General features: G+C 44.1%; 1 protein-coding gene across 1 annotated transcript in view; it reads left to right on the forward strand.

Moving 5' to 3' along the window:
* Positions 1-4,641: 4,641 nt before the first annotated feature.
* PKN1 (protein kinase N1) overlaps positions 4,642-21,567 on the forward strand; it is a 60,233-nt gene continuing 43,307 nt past the window's right edge. Inside the window, exon 1 of the mRNA XM_081900867.1 lies at positions 4,642-5,219. Within this exon, the coding sequence (XP_081756993.1) occupies positions 5,199-5,219 (21 nt within the window). The 5' untranslated portion in view covers positions 4,642-5,198. The remainder of the gene's footprint in view (positions 5,220-21,567) is intronic.

The raw sequence follows: 21,567 nt of genomic DNA on the forward strand, positions 1-21,567 counted from the left end.
TATTTGTTATTTTTATGTCAACCATCATCTTTGTGCTCCCCACACCATGCTACCTCACAAAATTAATCTCTTCTTTAACGCTTAGGATAAGTAGGCAATGATGGAAATGAGCCTGAGGGAAATGTATCTCTTTGTAAACCATAGGTTTGGAAAGAAGGAAAACTTCTTGCATACCTACAACAAAAACAGAGAGAACCTCGTGCAGTGGGAACTTTTTTGGCAGCTCAAGAGTGCAGGTGAAGGAAGGTGACGCTAACCCTTGACTTCCTAACCAACAATACTTCAGCCACCTCTGCGCTCCTGAAGTTCTAAATTTACTATTACACCAGCAGCTTGTTTTCACTGGATAGTAACTCTGACCATTAGGAGGAATGTAATGTAGTGCTTAGGAGCTATCTGCTTGCTTGATGGAACAATCTCCCCTCTCCACATGCTGTTATGGGGGTCCCCTGAACTCCACCAGCCAATTTGGGAGGGCTGGGGTGGGGAAGCCCCATTGTGCTGGCTGAAGTCCTTGGATAGGTTTCTGCTAGGGAGACTGGTTAGTTGAATCTGGCCTACTGTCTTTATGTGATCAAATAATATCAGTGGTGTCCTTTTATGTAATGGTTACAGCATATGCAGCTTCAGGGGTAATTGCAGAAGGGGCTTTGGAATTGAATGTAATGTTGTTGGCTGGGTGGGTATCCTGCAATTCTCCCTGTGCCTGATTTTATTTGGTTGGAAGACGGCTTGATTATGACCACTTCTGGTGTTTAACATGCTTTAAGTTACTTATAAGGCATTGTGTGAAGGCATAGATTGTATGCCTCTAGTACACTGATGAAATCCAGAGCTAAGCATTTGGTCTGGGGCTTATTAGGTTGACTTACAAAGATGCCAGCCTGCATGACATTAGCTTCTGCCCAGATGATTCCTGATTAGAACAAGCAATGGGCCACTGATTGCTGCACACAGATATCTTGTACATATACGAGTATGCAGAAGCTTTTAAAGTGCATTTAAAAAAGGACGACTACTCAAACATCTGCAGTGGTAGTTCCAAATAAGAAACTGTCCTTGGCAGACTGTTGCCTTTTATCAGGGCTGCTCTTCAAGGGTAAAATGAGACAAATTGCTTTCAAAAATGGATATTTGCCTAGGGACACTTTGAACAAAGCTATTTTTATTCTGAAGGTAGGCTAATATTCTAGTTGTTCTTTGCCCCCCTGGGTGGAGCTTTTAACCTCAATAGTTTTGAAATGGTAGCATGATGAAAAAATAAATAAATAAAATAAAATCAGATCTGCAGTCTCTGATAAACTAGATATTTTCAGAAGCTGGATATATGGTATCCCCTTTAATCTTTCCATACCTCTGACTAGGAAAGATGGATAGCTACCCCTCTTCTTTTCTTTCTTTACAGATAGAAAGGTGGGGAATCTTTCCTTTCAGAAATATATGAAGTACTGTCCTTCATCTCAAGGGGCTGAAGATCTTTAACCTTGCAGTTCTTTCATAGCACAAGCCCCTTCTTACCTCTTTTATGCACCCCAAATACTGAACATGTGGTGAAACATGGAGCAAGGCATTGTATGTTGAGGACATACTTTGTGTTTGAAGGCCAGTCCAGTATTGAGGAGTGCACATGTCTGGATCCCGTTTCTCCTGACTGCATAGTTCATTCTGCATTGTGTTTTTATTTTTAAATTAGTTTGGGGAAATCATACTATGTGTTTCAAACCATTTACTGTAGAATAGCTGTACTGGATACTGCTCTAGAGCAAAATGGAACGAGGCCAGTGTGTGACTCATCCAAGGACTGAAGTCGCATGACTATTGTGTGCACCAGAGGATCACATTTCTGGTGAACTGGTTGCCAAATTGGTCTGTTGGTGGCAAATAGTGCAGGTCAGCAGAGTTAAGTTTGCTGCCTGACACTTCGTGTTTTGTGCTTGCGACAAAAAGGTTTCAGTTCTGCGCTGTTCCATCTTCCTCATAAGTGCTCACCCATTCCCAGACCGAGCCTTATATGTGTATTGTATCAACAGGTGTATTGTAACAACAGGGACGTGGGTGGTGCTGTGGTCTAAACCACTGAGCCTCTTGGGCTTGCCGATCAGAAGGTCGTGGTTCGAATCCCTGTGACAGGGTGAACTCCTGTTGCTTGGTCCTAGCTTCTGCCAACCTAGCAGTTCGAAAGCACGCCAAAAAGTGCAAGTAGATAAATAGGTACTGCTTTAGTGGGAAGGTAAACAGTGTTTCCGTGCGCTGCTCTGGTTTCGGTGTTCCATTGCGCCAGAAGTGGCTTCGTCATGCTGGCCACATGACCCGGAAAAACTGTCTGCGGACAAATGCCGACTCCCTCGGCCTGTAAAGCAAGATGAGCGCCGCAACCCCAGAGTCGTCTGTGACTGGACTTAACTGTTAGGGCCCTTTACCTTTAACAACAGGCTGGTCCTGTGCAGGGTTAGGTATGCCCAAACACATCACATTGTTTTGCAATCTAACTCAAACACCCAAGGTACATAGGAAGCTGCCTTACATTGAGTCAAGCCATTGGCCCATCTAACTTAGGGGACATTCCCAATCCTACCTGGAGATGCTGGGGAATGAACCTAGGACCTTCTGCTTGCAGAGCAAATGCTCTACCACTGAGCAGATGGATTTCCCTCAGTACTTAGCAGATCAGTGCTGTACTCTGATGTTGAATTAATAACACACAAACTCCCCCTTGGTAATAAAGACTGTTTGGAATCTCAGTCTGTTTTACTGATAGCTCTCTGTAGAGAAATGACCCTGCAGGTGGCAAAGCCAGGCTGTGTGAAGGATGTACATTTTGTAGTTTTCCCCATTGGGCTTGTGGAGAAAGTAAGAATCATCACTGGGGAAGGAAATGTGCTTTGTACAAGACACTGGGTTTAGGGCTCAAAACCAACCTGCTGTAGCAGGTTGTGTGAGGGGGGAGAATTCTAAACTTGAGTCTTGTGCAATTTGTAAGGTGTTAAATCTTACATTTCTTACTAGTAATCTTACCAATAAAACGTTAACTGTAGGCTAAGCTTGCATTTGAGATTGAAATTACACGTTACCTTTTAAAATAGCAATTCTGGTCTTCTTTTTCCTTGCAGATCGTCCCTTTCTAAATGAATGTTTATTACTGTAATAGGGATGTTGTTGCACTGAGTTTAATTACCTTCGCCTTTGTTGTCTTCCAAGAGGAACTTGTAGTTCCATGTGTATGATCACTGCTGCAGGAGAAACTTGTGCCGGGTCCTGTGATGGCTAACAGCTGCATTGCAACTCTGCCAGTGCTTACATGGGAGTAAAAAATAGACAAAACAAACTTCCCCATTAATGTAGCTTCTCTTTCCTTCACTATACCGGTAATTTCCCTTGTTTTGGAGTGCAGAGAGACTGCTTGAGGGGACAGTGGGATCTTGCCACATAGGGCTGGAACTAAGCCAAAGAATGATGGTCAAGCAGGTGTGATTAGTCATAAGACTGTTCTTGTTATCACAGGCCAATGCTGAAAACAAGATGTATTAACCATATTGAATTACAGGAAGGGCAGAGAGGTCTGCCCCTTAACCTCTTCTGATGGACTCAAAACAGCTACCCGTTTTTTTGTTTTTACTGTGTTTTTGTTTTTACTGTTCTGTTTTTGTTTTTAGAAATCTTCTCCCAGCATGACTCAGCTAAAACTGGGAGGAGTCAGGTGGGTGTAGGGCTTATACATTTCAGGAAGTCTGCCCCTTCTCCGTTATTCAAGCCCTGCCTGAACTGCCTTCAGACTCATTTTCCAGTAACTTCAAATGTACATTTGGATTGATCAGGTATGCATTGCCAAAAGAGGAAATGTATCACTGGAAACAGATGACACAGAACTGCATAAAATTTGCATACCGTATTTTAAATGCATAGATGCAAATTTAGAAAATTGCTATAACCGAAACAGAAATGCACGCACGGTAGTGGGGAGCTTGTGTGACCAAGTGTGCCTGCGAGTCTTAGATCATGTCATATTTGAATGGGACAGCCCTCTAAGTAGACTCTGGACTTCTATTGCCACCCCCAATAAAGTAGGACACACAGTCACCTCTCGTCCACTCCAGACGACATTTCTCTCTCCCCCCCCCCCTTTTAAGCCCACGAGTAGACACGATACACCAGAACATCAGGGTCTGCACGAAGACCCGGGCGACCCTCTCGTGGCCGTGTATGGCAACAATACGGATTCTACAAGCACCCCACAGAAGTTGTGAAGTGTAATGGGGGTGGGAGTGGGGAGAAGGCGACGAGGCGAGAACAGGCAGCGCTTGCTGGGCAGGAAGAGCAGCCGCTTGAACGAGGGGACGGACGGAGGGGCTTCTGAATGAAAGCCAAGCCGGCCTCTCAAATAATGGCAGCGTCCAAACGAGCCTTCTCTGTGTCCTTCCTCCCGGCTGCAACAAACCCGGCGCTGTTCTGGCTTCTGGGAGCGGCGGAGGGGAGCTGGCCCTCCAACCCCCACCCCGATCCCCCAAGCCCGGCCTTTGTTGCTAATCTTTTAATCTGCTCCGGAAAGGGGGAAACCTAGGGAGGGTTGGAAGCAGCAGCTGCAAGCTACCCCCGCAAATCTCCGGCTTCGGCCAACGGCCTCCTCCCCGCCCCCCGCCCCTGGAGCTTGCTGCGGCGGCTGCAGCGATGTCTCCGTCTCCTCCTCTCTCTCTCACACACACACCCCAACTCAACCCCCCCAAGCTCACGTGACCAGCAACCCGGCCAGTTGAGCACCGGGAGGGAGAGAGCGAGCGAGCCCGCGGAGCCGACGCTGCAACAACAATAAAGAGCGGCAAAAAAAAAAAGGGGGGAGGCCGGCGCGCGGACAGAACGTTCGGCGGGCAAAAAGTGGCGCGCGCGGCGGCATCGGCCGCCTGCAAGGCAAAGCAGCGCGTCGAGCTGCCTGCAGGAGACAGGGAGGGGGAAAAAACCTCAACTCCTCCTCCTTTTTCGTCCGCTCGTCTGTTCCTGGGCGGGTGGGCCGCCCCCTTTCGGGGCTCGACGGCTCCCTCCACACACGCCCCACCAACCAGAGGATGGCGGATCGACGACGGCTCTTGCTGCTGCTTCTTCTGCTGCTGTCGTAAGGGCAGCCCTGGGGAGCAGCAGCGGCTGCCCCAGGAGCAGCAGCAGCAGCGAGAAGGCGGGGAGGAAGCCAGCCGGGGCTTGGCGGGAAGATGGCCAACGAGTCGCTTCAGGTAAAAAGGAAAACAAACCCCCAGCCGCTTTTCCTGCGCGGGGTGCGGCGCAAGCTTGAGGAGGGTTCGGTGGTTGGGATGCTGGGGGGAAAGAGAGAGAGAGAGAGAGAGCCGCCGGTCTCTGCGCGCCTCGGGAGTGCAGCTGAGGAGGGGCTGCGCGAGCTCCCCCACCTCCTGCTCGCTTCTCTTTCCCCCCTTCGCGGTCCAGATGGTGGCGAGAGTCGCAGCTGCCGCCTGTGCTCCCGAGGCCGGATCCCGGCGCTGCTTTGGCTAACCAAAAGCGGGGCGGCGGAGTGGGGACGGACCTAGATGAGCCGTGCTTCCTAGATATGGGCCGGATGGGTTTGAACCTCGACAGAGCCGGTTTCTGATTCCTGGTTAGCCACTAGCTTGTAGGGTGGACTTGGGCAAGTCGCCGTATCTCTCTCATCTGTTTTTTAAAAAAGAAAGTAATAACTTGGGATACTTCATGATCACGTGGTGTTGGCCACCGACAGCGAAGCTCTTGCGCATGAAGTACTACTAAACATTTAAATAACAATTAATCTTTTCGGTGTGGATGAGGAAACCAATCCAGGACTTTAATGTGCTCTTCTTCTGCATCCTGTCACTCATCAATTTAAGTCTCTCAGATGCCCGATGTGTAAAACACTGGGTTAGATAGGTTTTATTTCTTGGGTGCAGTGGGTGTGTTTGTGTCTTTCCATTTATTTAACCTAGTCCCTCTTATGAGCCTGCCTTCAAAATTGGGAACCATGGCCCCTTCTTGCTGGTGATCCCAATGTGGTGAAAGGGATTGCCTCCTAGTTGTGAACCTTCAAAAAGACCTTTCTTCCAGGTCATTCTAGAAATCTTGGACCCTTCCAGGTCTTTCAGAAGTTGTTTAAACTTGGCAGTGAGGTGGCCAAGTTTGCTGGTGGTAGTAAATCATTCAGTGTTGTCATAACAAAAAGAGATTATGAAGAGCTCCAAAATGACCTTTCCAAAACAAAAAGAATAGGCAGTAATATGTCAAATGTAATTCAGTGTAAATAAGTGTAAAGCAATACATGTCAGAGCAAAATAAACAAACAAACAAATCCTTAATTTCACAAATATGCTCATGTGGTATGTACTGATGGTGACTAACCAGGAACACGATGTTGGGGTTGTATTGTAGTTCATTGTACATGTCCACCTGACGTGTGGCAGCTATGAAAAAGGCAAATTTCATGTTAGGGATCATTAGGGAAAGGAATGGAAAATAAACCTGCAGGTGTCCCAATGTCATTATAGAAATTTGTGCTTTGGCCACATTTGGAATGCTGTGTACAATTCTGGTTGCCTCAAAAAAGATATTTTAGAGTTGGGAAAATGGTTCAAAAAAGGGGAACCAAAATGATAAAGGGGATGGAATGCCTGTCCTATTAGGAAAGGTTGTAGTGTTTGGGACTTATTAGTTTGGAGAAAAGGTCACATGATAGAAGTTTATGCAATTATGCCTATTGTGCAGAAAGTGGTTAGGGAAAAGTTTTTCTCCCTCTCTCCTAACACTAGAACTTATGGCCATCCAGTGGAGCTGAATGTTGGAAGATTCAGGACAGATAACAGAAAATACTTTTTCGTGCAGCACATTATTAAACTATGGAATTCTCTCCCATAAGATGTAGTGAAGGCCACCAACTTGGATGGCTTTTAAAAAGGATTGAACACGTGCATTGAAGAGAAGACTATCAGTGGCTGTTACCTATCATGGTTTGGTTCTGCCTTCATGGTCGGACGCAATACTGCAGCCTTTCTCAACCTGTGGGTCCCCAGATGTTGTTGAACTACAACTCCCATCACCCCTAGCTAGCAAGGCCAGAGCTCAGGGATGATGGGAGTTGCAGTCCAACAGCATCTGGAGTCCCGCAGGTTGAGAACCGCTGCAATAATGCTTCTGAATACCAGGTGCTGGAAACTCCTGTGGAGGGGGGGGGGCACAGTCACAGGGCTCTTATGCTCAGGTCTTGCTTGTGGGTTTCTGACAGGCATATGGTTGGCCACTGTGAGAACAGAATTCTAGACTAGATGGGCCATTGATTCTTAGCCTGTGCTAGCTAGGTTGTGTCCAAGAACCTTTACACGTCTGTCTCTCTCACATTTTGTGGTTGTTGGCCTTGGTGCCAGCTTCTTTCCCTGTTACCTCACTTGTCTGTTTGGATTTATTGTTTCTGTCTGTGTGCCCATGGGAGCCCTCTTCAGATGAGAGTTTTACAATCATAAAGAAATGCCGAAGTGAGACTTTTAATCAGGGAGGCATGCAGCAGAGCTCTGTGGGAGGAAGCACTTTGCTTAAAGGGAATCCTGCTTGCCAGCAAGCGTCCTTCGGGGCTTTGCGATCCTGTGTTGAATCCATGGAATTGAGCCTGCCAAGGAGTTCCAGGGGACTCTGCCTGTGAGGCTACCTGTTGACTGGTATGCTGAAGGGCTTTCTGGAACTGCAAGCTGGAGACCCTGTTCCCTGGCAGAGATTGTCTGGCAATAGGTTGTTTTGGAAATAAAGGCATTTGCAACCTTTCTCTTTAAAGTAAATTGCAAGATAAGGAGGACTCTGGCCAATATATGATTTTGCTGCTTGTTTGTTTAAATGATCATTGCCAGCTTAAAAGATCAATGCACTAAAACCATTCCTCCTTGCCTGTACAGCTAACAACTTTTCAATTATTAAAGATACAGTGCTGATAATAAAATCCATTACTGTCAGCCGCCTTACCTTGCACTGTCAACAAAGTCCATTGAGCTAAAAGGGATAAAAAGATCAGATTAAGCTTTTGCCCTGACATTGCATTTTGTATTTTGTTCAGCTTGAAATGAAGAACAAACAATTATTATTTTTTCCTCTCAGGTAGCACATTTCAATAGGTCACAGGGCAGAGTGAGTTCTTGCAGGTGACAAACGGTAGGGAAACAGCAATAAAAGTGTTGAGTTATAAGGTGATTTTCAGTCCCTTAAAATGTTGCATCCGTGCAAAAGGACATGTGAGAATATACTCAGTTGATGGCAAAACTGGATGCATGTAACAGTTGCTGTTTCTTAAAATGAAAAGCAGCTTCAAAGTGCTGTAACTGGGGGTTGGGGAATGGGAGGAGACTAGAAAGGGGAAGGGGCTGCTTAAACATTTTAGTCTGTGGGCAAAAGAGTCAGCTGTGAAAGTTAAATACCTTCCCTCCCTTTCTGCCCCTCTCCCATCCACTCCCAGTTGTGGTACCCTTGGATTGCTTTTCACTTTACCGTGTCAGGAAAATTGTTCATATGTACATCTAGTTTTGCCTGCAGCCTTTAAATGAGTTAAGGTAGAAGGCATCCCAGATTTCCACTTTACAACATGATGGAAGTATCTTCCATATTTGTGATTTTTCAAAAAGTTTTAACTCATGCTACAGTTTGGATGTACAGATTTGGATGTAATACATTTTCACTTATGAATCTAACTTTCGCAACTAAAAATAATGTATAGCATCTTTCAGCTAGAAAACCTGACTTCCTTCTATATCGTCTGTATATTTATGCACACTGTGAAGCATTGTGGATAAGACGTTGCTTAAATTCCGGGTCAAATGTCAGCTCTTCTGCAGATTCAAATCTTAGCTCTTTGGTCTTCCATAATGTACTGTTCAGTAACAAATCCCAGGCTTAGAGTGAAACATGAAAGTTTAGGGGATTTAAAGGGTTTTTGTGTGTTTTTTGGCAACAGTTTGAAATTGTTTAATTTTATTTATAGAATTCAGTGTTTCAGATGCTTGAAGGCTGGTTGGTGAGATGGCAGGCTATAGTTTAATAACCAGACTACATTGCTATGCATACATAGGATTAAGGCTGCAGTGCATGTGTACTTTACCTACCTACCTACATAATTTACCGTATTTTTCGCTCTATAAGACGCACCAGACCACAAGACGCACCTCGTTCTTGGAGGAGGAAAACAAGAAAAAAAAAATCTGAATCTCAGAAGCCAGAACAGCAAGAGGGATCACCGCGCAGTGAAAGCAGCAATCCCTCTTGCTGTTCTGGCTTCTGGGATAGCTGCGCAGCCTGCATTCGCTCCATAAGACGCACACACATTTCCCCTTACTTTTTAGGAAGGAAAAAGTGAGTCTTATACAGCAAAAAATACGGTAATTTGTATAACACCTTTCCACAGTTCAATCCATGATCAAGGTGGCTTACAACATGAAAAAATACATAACTCCGACATAACAAAAATAATAATAAACAACAAATAAAACATTAAAAAACAACAACACACCCCCACAACTAAACTGAACAATTGCCACATAAATCACGAGAGGATCTATAATAAAGATACAAAGAACCAGTCGCAACAACCCTCAAACAACATCCCAGCCCAACAGTCTGTTCAGCAGCCTCAGCTTTTGTACCTAGGAGCATGGCCCCACTGAACACAGACGGCCTTGTTTCTAAGAAACCGGAAAGCAAAACTGAGAAACAGAATGATAACTGATCTTACTGAAACTGACTGATTTTTCAAGAAGAGAGGTAAAAATCAAAAAGCAGAAAGTAGCTGGGAGCCTTCAAAAGCTATTTCAGGATTTTGAGCCTGCAAGTCCTTATGCACTCTCTTATTTTGCCCATTTGAGGAAGTTCTGCTGACTGAGGCCATCATGTGAGTTGAAGTGAGGGGCATGGCTAAATACACATGGGACTTCTAAGATATCGGGCTTGAACTATTGCTATATATGTTAGAGGCAGGGTCGGGGTGGTGGAGGAGATAAAAAGTACGAGTCGATTTAATAAGACAGGAATCTGTGCTGTGCTGACTATCCTTGAAACTCCCCCAAATCCTATCAGAACAGGTTGAGGAGATTAGTTACAGAAACAAACTAGGAATCTTTGATGCAAGCTTGTTTCCATGTTGCCTTTTAAAAAAGTTAGTGTGACACTAATTGTTTGGATTGCAATGTAAATTTTAAGCTTGATGTAGAGTCCTTGGGAGCCTGGGAAAGGGTGAATTAACTGTTCATTTTTCACTCTGTTGTGAGAGCAGGGGGTGGGGAGGGACTGCATTCCTAATCTAATAGGGTCTGGGGAGTGTCATAATGCTTAGCATTTATACAGTACTTTAAAAGTGTTCAAAGTGCTTCACATGCTTTGTCAATAATCCTTAGCTTGCAGCAGGGGATGGGAGAACTTATGACTCAGTGCAGAACAGCCTATCTGCTGAATTCATGGCTAAGGAAAGGTTGGAACAGGAGCAGTTTGCACTGCTAGCCACTATGCTATGCCAGCTGTCAGATATAATGAAACACTGCATGGTTTGTATGTCCTTCTTCTGCATGGGTATGCCAATCTTCTCTGCGGTGTTCTAGCTTCAGCATATGTGCTAAAACAGGAAAGCATGCGTCAGTGGGCAGCATTGTGTGTGGAGGCCTTATGTACCAGTGTGCCTCCATTAGGAAGTCCCCAGTTTATTTCAGAGACAAACCTGACTCAAAGTACACGGACACCTGTGCAGGCACACATTCTTCATCCCTAAAACTGTAGTCTGAATAGATATGTATTTACATCATTTGACAAATGAGCTACCAGAATGAGCGGGGAGTGGAAGGATGATAATTTCCCTCAGATGTACCTTCTGCTGGTGTCTTTAGGCCAATTTACAATAGCTAAGCCAACTACGATTTTGTTTCTTTGGGTGTGGGTATGTCAGTCTTCCCTTTGTCATATACATGTGCAGACATACGGTAAATTATCTCTCCTTTAAAACTGACATAAATCAGAGTAACTTAGCTAGAGATTACACCCTAAATTGGAGTACTTTCTGTATGAATCTTAGACTTCTCATTCTTGTTTGAGGAGGATACTTGGGACTCTTGATTATAAAAGGCACTGTTGATACCCACAATTTCTGGAAAACATACCTTTACCTTCACCAACTCATGATGAGAAAACCTTCTTAGATAGCCCTATCTCCCTAGAAGAAATTGACAATGTTCTTTAAAAATTGAAACTGCATAAAGCCCCTGGACCTGATGACTTTGCTGTCTGAGTTTTATAAACAATTCAAAGAAACATTATTATCATTCGGTATATGGTCCGCCTATTTAATGACCTAATGAGAGTAGCATCCCTCCCCAAGTTACAATCTTGGTACCACTCCAAGTAATTATCCCAAAACTATTTAAAGACCACCAAAAGGTAGAATATTTTTGGCCAGTCTCTCTTATTAATCAGTGTTATATGTCAGTGCTAGTCAACAGGATTCAGATATTTTTACACAAACTAATAGCCCCAGTCCAAGCTGGTTTTGTCCTCCATCGAAACACCACTGAACCTATCAGAAAACTTTAAAACATAATCATACATAGTAAATAGACAACCTTCTCAACCTCCCAGTAGTCATGGCCTTTGGCATTCTGAAGGCCTTGGACTGCCTAGAGTGGGACTACTTGCTGGCAGTCCTATCTTATTTGGATGATCTAAATTTAAATTTAAACATACATTATTATCTTCACTTTGAACCCCACACCCAAATTCCACTCCAAATTATTCAGTATACCAACACTTTATATTATTTCATTGGTAACATAAAATAGGAAAAGGACTATTACTCATACTAAATCTAAGTGCAACCACAGGGGCTCCTGTCTAGCTAGCTATGTGATGTTGCTATGTTATCTGTTAACTCTTTTCTATCCTGTTTCACAATTGTTTTCGTGTGAACCAATTCACAAACCAAGAACTTCTACGCTGATATCTAATAATGCACCACATGTTGTAAACGCTACTGCAAATTTATCTTGCTGTTTTTGTCATATACAAGTGACATGAGAAGACGTGGCCTATTTATTTGTATCTATTATCATTCTAGTTTATTATCCTTGTTTACAAAACCCAGTCAAGAGTTCTTCTAAAAACAAAAGGCACTGTTTGCTATTGGAGCGTTGTTTGTGATGTCGGAGAGAGGAAAGCACTGCGAGTGACCACAGAAGCATTGCTTTAGAAAAACCATACAGTGTTGCAGAATGCAATGCTGTACAGAATGTTCCTAGAGGTAGAGCTACTAAGCTTGAGTGCATTTGCTTAATGGAAGTGCAGTCAGGTGCATACGTATGGCCTTTCTTTGGTGTACTCCGTGTTTGGTTTGTTGTATCAATAAACTTACACAAAGTTGTGCGTATGTATTTTTCTTCCACCCTCAGCCAAATTGCATTAATGGCACTGCTCTTCTTTTGATTCCCTCCTGGTGTGGATGGAAACGGAAAAGCTACTCTGTCCAGCAGGTACATGTTGCTACATAATGTTCAAGCATGTCCCTAAGCTTCATGTTGCAACAGAAGTAGGAAATGTGACCTCTAAGCTGCTGTACCTTATCCAGTGCAGCTGCTGGGCAGCCAGGTGGATTTACAGTATGCTTCAGAGGAGTAGTTTTGTGTTCTTCCCAAGCTTATGCTTTTGCCAGTGTTGTTGCTAATTAATTCACTAATACAGCCAGAACGCAGTGTCTTTATGAGAGCCACGTGGGTCTCACCTATTGCATCCTTTGAAGCCTTCTCTTCTGTGGTGACTGACATGTGAACTAAACCTAAGAATGTGTTTGGTCTGGTTTATTGGAGCCAAACCTCCTCTTGATTTGGAGGGAAAGTTAAATTACTGCTTTCCTTCCATGGCTGGTTGTGCATTCGGAAGTGGTGGCTGCTAGGTGCTTATTAGTGTCACAGTTGCGTGGTGACTGCTGCCATGGATAGAGGCTGAACTCTGTCTGGAGCTCTCACTGGGGAGGCTGAGCAGAACCAGTGTGTGTAATTGCTGGGAATGGCACTGAATCTATCTTATTAATTCACCAAGGGGAGAAAAATAGGTTTGTATGTGAATAATTCAGATTGAAATAATGGAGAGAATCGAAACGTTCTTCTGTGGGGCTACATAATCCTTTGTTTTCCCAGATTTCTTCTTCAAAATATGCAGTGTTGTGGCTTAGGAGGAAAGAGGTGTGTGAAAACACTTGGGACAATGGTTCCCAGGGTGTGTGTCTGTGTGTGAGAGAGAGAAACTGAAAAGCAGGTCCAAATGGGGCTGCCCTAGTGGTGCAAACATTGGCAGAAGTCCAGCAAATGGTGTTCAATCTGCTCCTGTTCTGATGAAAGCTCCTGGATAAGCCTTGCACAAATCAGTTTACATATTTCTATACTATACATTTAAACCAGTTTGAAAATGCTTTCATTGTTGTCTCCCATGGAACCCCGGAAATTGTAATTTTGTGGAAGTACTAGGATTTATTTGTTACAGCACAGACTAGCCTGTACATTTTCAGGGTCCTTTGGGTGGAAGCCATTATGATTAAATTTTGCTTGAAATTGGCTTACATGTAACCCTTGCAATGCAATTCTTCACATATCTACTTGGAAGTAATTCCCAGGGAGATAATTGGGACTTACTGTCAGCTAAGTGGGAAAGGGTTTGCATCCTTTATCTTTTAAGGCCACAGGGAACATGATAGACGTGCTCCTTTTTTCTAATACCATGCAATAAGGAGATACCTACCTCAGCAGTTGCCCACATTTAACTGAATTTCTTTGCAATTTTTTAAATTGAAAAAACACATTCAGCTTTATTAGGTTTGGTGCTGTTTTTCTCCCTTTGTTTTCTAGGGTTACTACTTAGAAGCCTGGGACTTGAAAGGCCTCTGGATATTTCCCTAACTAGTGCCTCCCATTGGGGTTAAGCATGTACTTTTCTCAAATTTGCTACTCTTTAAGTAGTTTTAAAAGGTGGCTGAATGAAAAGCATGCATGTAGTGATGTTAAATTCTTGAGAATAATCTTTTGGAGAATATTCTCAAGAATATTCCTGATTAATGAGGTGTTGTACATTTAAAGCAGCTGTGTAGACGACACAGAATTTACGGTTTGTGGAGAATATTCTCTGGAGAATTTTCTAGCAGAGAATATTCTCACCTCACATCAGTACATGTATGTACTGTTGAGGCTGACCAGTGAAAAACTGAATTGTCAGCAGCAATAGATCATCTACTACCTGCCTGAAGAGGAAAAACAAAATATTCAGGTCCCTTCTGAGTCTGTTAAAATACTGCATGGCTGTGCAGTATACAATGTCCCTTTTATCTCAGGCCCAAACTTTATTTGGCAGTGACATGCATCTGCCTCCTCCCAACATTTGTTTGTCTTTCATGAAGAGTGCCCCCTTCCCTGCATAGATGTGAAAGCAGCTGGGAAGGGGATATTAAAAAGAAACTCAGATGCACCATTCCTGAGATTTAAAACAAATAAGAAATGGTGGGGGGAAGTGGGGGGGGGAAGAGGCATGTAATTCCACCTGTCCTTCATTTAGGCCTTGGTCAGAGGCATAACTTAACTCCTGGATCTTTAAAACTAACCTGGATTATTTTCTTTTTCAAAGCAAGGGCGGAAGAGAACGTAATGTATGCAAATAACGAATGCTTGGAAGTGCTCCTCTAAAGTGTACAGCGTAAAGGAAACCATGCATTTAAGGGACTCATTGAAGGTTATACATCTCTATGGCAGCATCCACAGGGTGTGGGTAGAGTTCCTGGTAAGGACCAACTGAGTTGCACTTATGCTAAGAAGCTGTGAGTCCCGACAGTTCCTACTGTGTACTTGCATGAAACTTTTCGCAAGTCCCACATGAGAATATTTTCAGTCTTTTCGTTCAGGCGGTTCTTGATCTGAAGCAGGCCATTCAGGATAAACTTGGCTTTGCTATTCCTTTACCAGATCCCTTCAGGAATTCCCCCCCCCCCCCTGGAATGTGGGACTAAAGAGTATGTCCCTGTATTGTAGTTTCATTCCATATAATGCAAATTGTAAAATATCATATAGCACCTAGCGCAGCACATTACAGTTTCTACAATGGGCAGAAAAATAATTAATTAGCTTTCAAAACCACCGGCACCTTTTAGGCAGGCCATGGGGAAAAGGTTGGGGATCTAGTGTTCTGGGGAGTGAGCACCATTGAAGACAATGTCGTTGAAGATGGTAGGATTTGTTTCCAAGTAAATATGCATAGGATTGTGCTGCACAACATCTGAAAGCTGCCCAGGACAGAGAAGAATGTGGTTGTTTTTAACCAGTAAGCAGGCCAGGTGACATGTCTCAAGACAACTTTAATCAGTCAGGAAGTGACCTTATTAGTCACCTTCCTTGTTAAGCAGTGGGCTCTGATTTCCATCAAGAAATTTCACTTCTTAAAGAAGCAGCTTTTGGTTCTTGTTTAGCTGCGTTTAGACCTTTTATCTTGTGGAACTATTTCTTAGTTTCTTTTCATCTTTATAGAGAAATTGATTGGACCTGAATTTCAGGTCCTCTGCACATTGTCAGGCTTAGCATTGCTTATGTACAGAGGGATCTTGGAATCTGCACGAGATAATGGCCTATAATGCAGAAGGCCAATGTTCATGGAAACAAAATAGTTATTTGCCATTCTACTTCTGAAGAAATGTCAAGTGATGGTCTGTCTTCACTTAAAAGCTTTGAGGACTAGACTTTGGTTAGGAGTCTAGTGGCTTGAATTTTTGGGGGGAGTGGGATTTCAGCACCGCTACTGATACATCTGTGTAGCACCCTGTTCATCTTTCCTTTCGTTTATCTGTTGTTGCTCCTCCTCAGGTCCAAGGATCCCCAAGCTACTACTTCCTCAGTGTCTAACAAAGGAGAAAATAGAACAAGTATAAAATTTATGTAGGTGTGGGCAAATCTGCATAGTGTTAATAACTTTTTTCAGTCACCAATAATAAATTCCCATGTCACATATTTTGCATACTCCCACCTGTGTCAGTGTATGAGGTTGTCAGTATTTTTCCTAAAATGGAAAAACAGATCACTTAAGTGTGACCGTGTCATGTCTCCATGTGCATGCCACATTCCCAGAACCTGCTTGTTAACAAAGGTTCACCCACGTATTTGTTTTCACATTAGAAAACATACCAAATTCTTGTACACAAAAAGAGAAGGAAGATAATGTGAACTAGCAGAACCTTTCCTGTATGACCCTTAAAACCTCTGCCACCAGATCTCCCAGTTATTTTTTTTTTGTAAGTTTGAGGGAGTCTGAAGAGCTGTTTGGGGGAGCAATTGTTAAAAGGAAGGTTTAGGTGGAGTGGGGGAGGACAGGTAGTGAATGAATGCTGGATTGAGCCTGCTATGTTGGCTTGAAATTCAAGGGTCTGGGGCAGTTTAAAAACTGCCAGCAGGGTAACTAAGCCCTTTGCACCTGATTCAGTCTCTTCCATTAATTGGAACTGAAACCAGAAACCTGGTATCTTGTAATGCTACACCAGGGCTGTGAAAAAACTGATGCTGGGAGCTTAAGCAATTCAGAGAGAGGGAGAATAGGGAGCATATGTGCCCACAAAGGGCCTTGCCTGTATGCATGTTTTGAATATGCATGCTTAGTGCAGAACCTTGCCTGCGTATGCAGAGAGCTGTGTACATGGTGTACAGTATGCTCAAAGCTTTGTAATGCTTCCCGCAATAAGGCGGAGAGAGAAGTAGCTGGGGTCTTGGTGTGTGTGTGTGTGTGTGTGTGTGTGTGTGTAGGAAGGGATGAGACTCTTCCTTGAATACAAAGTACTTCTTGTTGCTAGGGTTGCCTCTATTCTTAGGGAACCATTTTGGTGGCCCAGTAGCAAAACCAGGCTAAAACTTTCCAAGGCGATTGCTGTTTTGTGGACAGGTGGTTCTCTCTTGAGTGTCTAGCCCTTCCAATAACCCTGGTCTCATACTGGCTGACAATTCCTGGTTGTTCTGAATATCTTCTACCTGAGGATCTCTGTGGTCAGGCTGAGTGTTGTCTTTATGCCTGTGCACTTTTGAAGTGCTTTGCACTTTGAGAACCCAGTGAGCATGAGCAGTTTTTCCTGCCCAACATTTCATGAATGAGGTTCTGATCAAAGTACAGTACTTTTCCATGTATAAGACTAGGTTTTTTAAAAAAACTTTAAAATAAGGTTTTAAATCTGGGGGTGCCTTATACACGGCTGGCGCATATGCACATTTTCTAAATTTGGGGTCCCTAAAAGTAGGGGGCATCTTATACATGGGGGCATCTTATACATGGAAAAACAAGGTAATTACATTCTTCAATCCCTGGATTTGGATTTATTCAGTTGTGTGCTGGATAAGAGGAATAGGAGGCAGTTTTGGGTTCCCCACCTGAAGAGATTCAGTATCGCCAGCCCGTCTATAATGTTGAAGAAATGCAGACCAGTGGAGAAACTTGTGTGAGGCACACCTTTGATATACTCTGTGTTTCTATGATGTGGTATGATCTGTAGTTAAGCAAGAGCCCCAAATTGTGCCAGAACACATGAGTTTCCAACTCTGGGTATCAGGATTATTAGGAATTATTTCGAAAGATAATCCATGCATGCTACATTTCACCATCTAATTTAGGAGATCATTATATTCTATACTTGGAAGAAGGGCTCACAAATTCATTCACTTTCCCCCAAGCAGTAATTCCTTCCCTAATCTCTGACTTCCATATTGTCCTTCAGGAGTTCTCAGAATACCTCGGAAGCACAGCATGAAGTTGGACTTTATGACCTTCTGTGATACCAAGGAACTCAGGGAAGGGGCAATGAAAAAAGGGCAGCTTGTGTGATGACCATTAATGGTGGCTTGCTTGCAAGACCTGCTAACATTTGTAGACCCTGTTGAAGACTTATTTTGAGAGGAATACATTGAAAGGCTTTCCTTATGTCAGTCTAGGAAATGCATAAACCTCCCAGTTTGAGAAGGGGGACTGTCCTATTGAACCAAATACAACAATTTGCATGAGGCAGCTGAGGAAATAATAAATACTAAGCTTGATTTTGCTAATAACCCCCTGGCTGATGTTGGATGATCTGAATACAAGCATATGTAAAGTGACTATGAATTTAACCAGGGTTAGCGTTGAGGTTAGTTCTCTCATCTTTTAACCTGTCCCCAGAGGCATGATTCCTTTATGTCTGCTTTAATTTGTTCTTCATCAAGAACAGGGTACTGCTAGGGTACTGTGATTTTACTGAGACCTGTGCTTTGGTTAGGGAGTAACTCCACTTTGGCTGACTCCAGAGTAGAGGAGAGAGTTCTTTTCCATTGGCTGGTAGTCACAGTTACTTTTGGTCAGAGGGGAATTCACTTTGCTGCTGTGACAAGCTGGATTCCAAACTGCTTTCCCTCCACATGTAAGGAAGAACCATATCCTTAACAAGTAAAAAGCTAAAAGCTTTCAGCTTTCCAGGGCTAGCACTACTCCAATAGCAATTCTTCCTGTGAATTTCTGAAACTTTCCACAAACATATGGCACCGGTGACTTGCAGGCTATAATTTAAAATCATTAAATACCCAATTTTTGTTTATGAACAGGACCTATCCTAATTGCCACAGCTTTCCAGTGTAACATGGATAGTAAAATGGGCTCCTGTAGCACCAGGCAGATGCTCCTTACTGCTTCTGATGTTGCCCATCATGGTCCAGACTGATGGCTGCTTCATTTTCTGTTGCTTCGGTGGCTGGAATTTTTCGTTCTGTTGCTAATGCATTCCTTTTCTTCTGCAGTGTCTCTGTATTAGCGCACGCATGAAAATGTTAATCTTTCACCACATTGTGGAATACGGGTCAGCCGTAGGAGACAGTGACTGTTTTTCTGTTGGAAGGAGATTAACACACTGCCTTTGTTTAGGGCTTTTGCCACTTCCTGCTCTTTGAGCTCCAGAAAGGATTCCCTGTTGTCAGTTGTCCCTACACAGGGTTCAGAAGAGTATAATCTTGTTTGAAGAAGGTGAGCTTTGCCTTTACAGTGGTCAGGAGGTGCTTTCTAATTCTCTCCCTCCTTGCTGTCCGTAATTAGGGCCCAGTGAGGGCTGCCTCACCTGGATACAGAAAACTCAAATCCTTTTCTTCCCAAGAGCAGCAGCATCTTTTTGAGTTTAAGCCCCATCACTGATTTTCCTTTGCTGAGATGTTGCTGATTACAGAGTTCTTTGGTGGAAATGTCTGGGGTGCTGTGCATTTCATTGTGGGATCCTTTGCAGGCCTGTACGAGCTCCCTTGCAGAGATAGCCAAGAGCCTTGAATTCCATAACCTTGTTTGCCCATTCTTTTGAGTCATGTGGTTAGCAGACAGACAAATGCTCATGTCTCTGGGAGGTGAGAGCACTTGTTCCACAAGCAACTGGAACCACTCAGCATGTTTCACAGGGAGGGGAAATCAGGTGCAAGAGAAGGGGAGGGAAGTGTTGCTGTCTTTGATCATGACCACTTTCGGGGGGGGGGGGAGACCTAGAGGAGATAAGGACTTTGGCCCTTATCAGAATGGCTGCTGGAGGCAACCAAAAAGCCTGCATTTCAGAGCTTAAGCTTTACCTTTACCAGGAGGCAAGTTCTGTCTTTATGGCATCAGGTGATCATTTCAAAGGGGTGCATCTCTGATCAGAGCTGAGAGTAAGCCCTGTTGGCTGCAGTAGTGACACCTGATTGCCAAGGTACAACTAGGAGCACATTTTGAGTTCTTGATTGCAGCCACATCTTTGCCTACTTCACATCACATATGTAGGGCAGGTGGGTGTGATCTGAAGAAAGCAGCCTCACAGGCATAGTTGGATCTGTAGACTGCAGTTCCCCCCATTGCTGGCCTAAAGTCTAGGTTGTGAGCTGACAAGGTACACTGCCACTTTCTTCCCAGCCAGTGTGTTTTTGCCCTAGGACCTAGATGAACTTTCTCTTATTCTAAATGCACTGGTGCTCATGGCAGACGAGGGCAGATGCAATTCTAACTCCACTCAATGCATCCTGGTGCTACCAGGAAGGGTGGGTTCGAGTGGCTCCCATAAAATGACGTGGACATAGTCCTTAACATGCAAGTTTAGTGGCTGGTTCCTTACCCCGGTGTCCTGTTGAGAGATGAATCAGCTGCGCAGCTAGCTCTCCTCCAATTTGCAGTGCAAATCTTCCTGAAGGCTGTGCTGGACAAAAGGCAACAATTTCCCTTGGTTCCCAGCATCTGAGTCACTTTCTCCGATTTGGCCCACGTCCAGGACAGAGTTGGGGAGAGGGGTGGGAGAAAGTACAGCCTGCTTCATTAATTTGTGGCTTTTAGAGATGGAGCTGCTCAGCAAATAATGCTCCTTACATTTCCTCTCCACAACTGCTGCAGGTTGTAGACGAATTCCATTTGGCAATGCTTAGAGCCTCCTCCACCCCTTTGGAAAGTGAAGAAGCGCTTTCTCCTGTACTTTCAGCTTATGGATACTAATAGCAAGAATGACTCCCTCCCCCCTCCACCCCCCCAGGAACATTTATTATAATCTCTTCTGAACTGTAGTGACCCTTGTATGGAGAGCTTGCTGGCAGGATCTTAGGTCGCTTGGCTGCCATCAGCTTTTCTCCAAGTCCCCACTATGTTTGTAGTGCAGGATTCGCTCTTAGCTGCTTGTCCTCTGTTCAGGGTGGTTTGGGCCTTCATCTGCAGTTCTGTATCTCTTCAACGCAACCTAGTTTGGCCTCCTTGTGACCTCTGTGTGCAATAGTTGGATGTCCTGGATAGCACACAGAGGGTAAGTGGACAGGAAGCTTCTATGGGAAGGACAAAGCCAGCTGGGTCAAACAGAGAGATCTCTTGTGCTTCTTTGGCCCTGAGAATGGCCAACGTGGGAATTGGCCTAGATTTGCAGAGGCTGACACCAGCAGTCAGCCACACATAGCAAATGTGCCAAGCTGACGCGGATCCTCCTCATAGCAGCTTTGAAGTGCTCAAGGACCTGTTCTCTGCAAGATTGCAACCCTTTGCTGGGGAAAAGAGGGGCCAAATATGGATGCAAAAGCAGCCTACCCTGCAGTAGCCAAGGGAATAAAGGCTGCAAAGGCTGCCTTGCGGCACATCTTCCAGGGTCGCATAAACAGATTTTATAATGCTCTGACAGTATCTGCAAAGGTAGGCTAGGTACAAAGATGGCTGAAACAGCAATCTCTGCTAGAGAGGGAAAAGAGCGCTAATGTCTTATTCGGTCATAATATGTCAAGCAGTTGCTAGACCAGATCCAGTGTAAGCACAGATAAGCAGTGAAGCCCTCCATGCTGGATTGCTGCATTCTTTAAAAAGAACGCAAACAAGCCCTGCTAAATACCACGGTGGCAAGGAACTGGACTGCAGGAATAATATTCCCCCGGCAGCTCCTCCTTGACCCCAAAGTGCATGAGAGCACCTTGGACTTTCCAGGCAAGAAAAAAGCAATATTTATCAGGAGTCTCTCTAGAAATAGAAGGATCCTTTCTGCCTCTGAATAGTGCCTGTTGATGTGCTGCTCTCTTCGGCAGCCTATATACTAACAGGGCCTGTAGATGT

Source organism: Podarcis melisellensis, assembly GCF_964234715.1.
Source record: "Podarcis melisellensis genome assembly, chromosome: 2".
Taxonomy (NCBI): Eukaryota; Metazoa; Chordata; class Lepidosauria; order Squamata; family Lacertidae; genus Podarcis; species Podarcis melisellensis.